At 42.6% G+C, this 6,000-nt stretch overlaps 1 protein-coding gene across 4 annotated transcripts in view; it reads left to right on the plus strand.

Annotated features, from left to right (window-relative positions):
* Nucleotides 1-6,000, plus strand: part of LOC110520720 (jumonji and AT-rich interaction domain containing 2a) — a 96,693-nt gene that overhangs the window by 54,042 nt on the left and 36,651 nt on the right. For all 4 annotated transcript variants that reach the window (XR_005034689.2, XR_016483723.1, XM_036935962.2 and 1 more), the window contains exon 5: nucleotides 2,584-2,775. Coding sequence is in view for 2 of the 4 variants with exons in the window: in XM_036935962.2 (XP_036791857.2) it covers nucleotides 2,584-2,775 (192 nt within the window). In the remaining 2 variants the exon portion in view is untranslated. The remainder of the gene's footprint in view (nucleotides 1-2,583; nucleotides 2,776-6,000) is intronic.

Genomic DNA, 6,000 nt, shown 5'->3' on the forward strand with positions numbered 1-6,000 from the left:
ACTATATACAGGGTCAGTTCAGTACCATATTAACAATGTACAGGGATACTGGAGTGATGGAGGTAGATATGTAGAGGGGTAAGGTGACTATATACAGGGTCAGTTCAGTACCATATTAACAATGTACAGGGATACTGGAGTGATAGAGGTAGATATGTAGAGGGGTAAACATACTATATACAGGGTCAGTTCATTACCATATTAACAATGTACAGGGACACTGGAGTGATAGAGGTAGATATGTAGAGGGGTAAACATACTATATACAGGATCAGTTCAGTACCATATTAACAATGTACAGGGACACTGGAGTGATAGAGGTAGATATGTAGAGGGGTAAACATACTATATACAGGGTCAGTTCAGTACCATATTAACAATGTACAGGGATACTGGAGTTATAGAGGTAGATATGTAGAGGGGTAAACATACTATATACAGGGTCAGTTCAGTACCATATTAACAATGTACAGGGATACTGGAGTTATAGAGGTAGATATGTAGAGGGGTAAACATACTATATACAGGGTCAGTTCAGTACCATATTAACAATGTACAGGGACACTGGAGTTATAGAGGTAGATATGTAGAGGGGTAAACATACTATATACAGGGTCAGTTCAGTACCATATTAACAATGTACAGGGACACTGGAGTTATAGAGGTAGATATGTAGAGGGGTAAGGTGACTAGGCATCAGGATATATGATAAACAGAGTATCAGCAGTGTACATGATGATTGTATGTGACTGTGTGTGTGTAGAGTCAGTATAAATGTGTGTGTGTGTAGAGTCAGTATAAATGTGTGTGTGTGTGTGTGTAGAGTCAGTATAAATGTGTGTAGAGTCAGTATAAATGTGTGTGTGTGTGTAGTCAGTATAAATGTGTGTGTGTGTAGAGTCAGTATAAATGTGTGTGTGTAGAGTCAGTATAAATGAGTGTGTAGAGTCAGTGTAAATGAGTGTGTAGAGTCAGTATAAATGTGTGTGTGTGTAGAGTCAGTATAAATGTGTGTGTAGAGTCAGTATAAATGTGTGTGTGTGTAGAGTCAGTATAAATGTGTGTGTAGAGTCAGTATAAATGTGTGTGTGTGTAGAGTCAGTATAAATGTGTGTGTAGAGTCAGTATAAATGAGTGTGTAGAGTCAGTGTAAATGAGTGTGTAGAGTCAGTATAAATGTGTGTGTAGAGTCAGTATAAATGTGTGTGTGTGTGTAGAGTCAGTATAAATGTGTGTGTGTGTAGAGTCAGTATAAATGTGTGTAGAGTCAGTATAAATGTGTGTGTGTGTAGAGTCAGTATACATGTGTGTGTGTAGAGTCAGTATAAATGTGTGTGTGTGTGTGTGTAGAGTCAGTATACATGTGTGTGTGTGTGTGTGTAGAGTCAGTATAAATGTGTGTGTGTAGAGTCAGTATAAATGTGTGTGTGTAGAGTCAATATAGATGTGTGTGTGTGTAGAGTCAGTATAAATGTGTGTGTAGAGTCAGTATAAATGTGTGTGTGTGTGTAGAGTCAGTATAAATGTGTGTGTGTGTAGAGTCAGTATAAATGTGTGTGTGTGTGTAGAGTCAGTGTAAATGTGTGTAGAGTCAGTATAAATGTGTGTGTGTGTAGAGTCAGTATAAATGTGTGTGTGTGTAGAGTCAGTATAAATGTGTGTGTAGAGTCAGTATAAATGTGTGTGTAGAGTCAGTATAAATGTGTGTGTAGAGTCAGTATAAATGTGTGTGTAGAGTCAGTATAAATGTGTGTGTAGAGTCAGTATAAATGTGTGTGTAGAGTCTACTATACTTTGGTACTCACCGTGTCGGTGTGGCCATGTGATCACCTGCTGGGTGTCGACCAACCATGCTGATTCAGCGTGTAGAATTGGAAAATAAACAGAAAATGACAGCTGATTTCCTGGTCAGAGGAAGATTGAAGCACATCTGGCATTTTCCATGCCAACAAGGGCCTCAAACCAAGTCATACTGCAATAAGAGCTCTACATCATTGTGTTGAGTATCTCTACGTCAAAATGTGTTTGAGTTGCAATAAATGAATGTTCTTGTTGCTACGGCTAGTTGCTATGTGCTATGTTCTTGTTGCTATGTGCTATGTTCTTGTTGCTATGTGCTATGTTCTTGTTGCTAGTGGTAATATCGGCTCAGTTGTGTGCTGCAGACTCCTTTCTAAAGGCATCTGTTTCCCTCTCTCTGTCCCTCTCTTCCTCCATGCCCATCCCTCTGTCTGTCCCTCTCTTCCTCCATGCCCATCCCTCTCTCTGTCCCTCTCTTCCTCCATGCCCATCCCTCTATCTGTCCCTCTCTTCCTCCATGCCCATCCCTCTGTCTGTCCCTCTCTTCCTCCATGCCCATCCCTCTCTCTGTCCCTCTCTTCCTCCATGCCCATCCCTCTATCTGTCCCCCTCTTCCTCCATGCCCATCCCTCTCTCTGTCCCTCTCTTCCTCCATGCCCATCCCTCTCTCTGTCCCTCTCTTCCTCCATGCCCATCCCTCTCTCTGTCCCCCTCTTCCTCCATGCCCATACCTCTGTCTGTGCTCCCCCTCTCTACTCTCCTCCCTCCCATCCTCCCTCCCAGGCTCGGCTGCGTTGCCAGGCAACATGGCGTACTTTGGGAGTGCCCAGGATGATGTGGATCTGGAGGATGAAGATGATGAAGAGGAGGAGTGTGACGACAGGATGTCAGCTCACAGCCACAACTCAACTTCCTGTCCGTCCTCACAGCGGAAAAACAAAACAACACCGGGGAAGAAGGTCTCCAATGGACATGGTACTACTGATCTACCATGTTGTTTTGGTACACACTACTGATCTCCTTGTTGTTTTGGTACTCACTACTGATCTACCATGTTGTTTTGGTACTCACTACTGATCTCCATGTTGTTTTGGTACACACTACTGATCTACCATGTTGTTTTGGTACACACTACTGATCTACCATGTTGTTTTGGTACTCACTACTGATCTCCATGTTGTTTTGGTACTCACTACTGATCTCCATGTTGTTTTGGTACACACTACTGATATACCATGTTGTTTTGGTACACACTACTGATATACCATGTTGTTTTGGTACTCACTACTGATCTCCATGTTGTTTTGGTACTCACTACTGATCTCCATGTTGTTTTGGTACACACTACTGATCTACCATGTTGTTCTGATACACACTACTGATATACCATGTTGTTTTGGTACTCACTACTGATCTACCATGTTGTTTTGGTACACACTACTGATCTACCATGTTGTTTTGGTACACACTACTGATCTACCATGTTGTTTTGGTACACACTACTGATCTACCATGTTGTTTTGGTACTCACTACTGATCTCCATGTTGTTTTGGTACTCACTACTGATCTCCATGTTGTTTTGGTACACACTACTGATCTACCATGTTGTTTTGGTACACACTACTGATCTACCATGTTGTTTTGGTACTCACTACTGATCTCCATGTTGTTTTGGTACTCACTACTGATCTCCATGTTGTTTTGGTACACACTACTGATCTACCATGTTGTTTTGGTACTCACTACTGATCTCCATGTTGTTTTGGTACACACTACTGATCTCCATGTTGTTTTGGTACTCACTACTGATCTCCATGTTGTTTTGGTACACACTACTGATCTCCATGTTGTTTTGGTACTCACTACTGATCTACCATGTTGTTTTGGTACTCACTACTGATCTACCATGTTGTTTTGGTACTCACTACTGATCTACCATGTTGTTTTGGTACACACTACTGATCTACCATGTTGTTTTGGTACACACTACTAATATACCATGTTGTTTTGGTACTCACTACTGATCTACCATGTTGTTTTGGTACTCACTACTGATATACCATGTTGTTTTGGTACACACTACTGATCTCCATGTTGTTTTGGTACTCACTACTGATCTCCATGTTGTTTTGGTACACACTACTGATCTCCATGTTGTTTTGGTACTCACTACTGATCTCCATGTTGTTTTGGTACACACTACTGATCTCCATGTTGTTTTGGTACACACTACTGATCTCCATGTTGTTTTGGTACTCACTACTGATCTACCATGTTGTTTTGGTACACACTACTGATCTCCATGTTGTTTTGGTACACACTACTGATCTCCATGTTGTTTTGGTACTCACTACTGATCTCCATGTTGTTTTGGTACACACTACTGATCTCCATGTTGTTTTGGTACTCACTACTGATCTCCATGTTGTTTTGGTACATACTACTGATCTACCATGTTGTTTTGGTACTCACTACTGATCTACCATGTTGTTTTGTTCTCCTTCTTGTTCACTCACTCAGTCACTCACTCACTCACTCACTCAGTCACTCACTGAGTCACTCACTGAGTCAGTCGTTTGCTCGGTTTGCTCACAATAACTCAGTCAGCCAGTCACATCACTCACTCTTTCCCAGACGTCGTTCTACTCTACCTAGTAACAGAGCCTAGAGGCCCATACTGTATAATTCTCCCTCACCAATGAGAAGAAGCCTAGTGAAATACATCTCTATTTCCTCTCACACCATGAGTTGATGGAGAGCATTCCAAATCTATAGTGCACTACTTTTAACCAGGGCCCAGGCCCAAAGTAGTGCACTACATAGGGAATAGGGTGCCATTTAGGAAGCAAACCATGTACTCAATGATCCGCGTCTTTGCAACCTTTCGGTTACTAGGCCAATGCACTAACCACTAGGCTACCCTGCACTAACCACTAGGCTATCCTGCTCTAACCACTAGGCTCCCTACCAGCTACCTGCCGCACTATGAAGGGATTAGGGTGATGGGACCTGGTTTAAATGTAGTGCACTATGAAGGGATTAGGGTGATGGGACCTTGTTTAAATGTAGCGCACTATGAAGGGTGATGGGACCTGGTTTAAATGTAGTGCACTATGAAGGGAATAGGGTGATGGGACCTGGTTTAAATGTAGTGCACTATGAAGGGATTAGGGTGATGGGACCTGGTTTAAATGTAGTGCACTATGAAGGAATAGGGTGATGGGACCTGGTTTAAATGTAGTGCACTATGAAGGGAATAGGGTGATGGGACCTGGTTTAAATGTAGTGCACTATGAAGGGTGATGGGACCTGGTTTAAATGTAGTGCACTATGAAGGAATAGGGTGATGGGACCTGGTTTAAATGTAGTGCACTATGAAGGGATTAGGGTGATGGGACCTGGTTTAAATGTAGTGCACTATGAAGGGAATAGGGTGATGGGACCTGGTTTAAATGTAGTGCACTATGAAGGGATTAGGGTGATGGGACCTGGTTTAAATGTAGTGCACTATGAAGGGATTAGGGTGATGGGACCTGGTTTAAATGTAGTGCACTATGAAGGAATAGGGTGATGGGACCTGGTTTAAATGTAGTGCACTATGAAGGGTGATGGGACCTGGTTTAAATGTAGGGCACTATGAAGGGAATAGGGTGATGGGACCTGGTTTAAATGTAGTGCACTATGAAGGGATTAGGGTGATGGGACCTGGTTTAAATGTAGTGCACTATGAAGGGATTAGGGTGATGGGACCTGGTTTAAATGTAGTGCACTATGAAGGGAATAGGGTGATGGGACCTGGTTTAAATGTAGTGCACTATGAAGGAATAGGGTGATGGGACCTGGTTTAAATGTAGTGCACTATGAAGGGATTAGGGTGATGGGACCTGGTTTAAATGTAGTGCACTATGAAGGGATTAGGGTGATGGGACCTGGTTTAAATGTAGTGCACTATGAAGGAATAGGGTGATGGGACCTGGTTTAAATGTAGTGCACTATGAAGGGATTAGGGTGATGGGACCTGGTTTAAATGTAGCGCACTATGAAGGGATTAGGGTGATGGGACCTGGTTTAAATGTAGTGCACTATGAAGGGAATAGGGTGATGGGACCTGGTTTAAATGTAGTGCAATAGGGTGCCATGTGTGACTCGAACTCTGTAGGCCCATAGAGCTGCGGCTCCTATAAGACCCATGGCCCTGG

This window comes from Oncorhynchus mykiss, chromosome 2, assembly GCF_057628025.1.
Source record: "Oncorhynchus mykiss isolate SJ-2025 chromosome 2, ASM5762802v1, whole genome shotgun sequence".
NCBI lineage: Eukaryota > Metazoa > Chordata > Actinopteri > Salmoniformes > Salmonidae > Oncorhynchus > Oncorhynchus mykiss.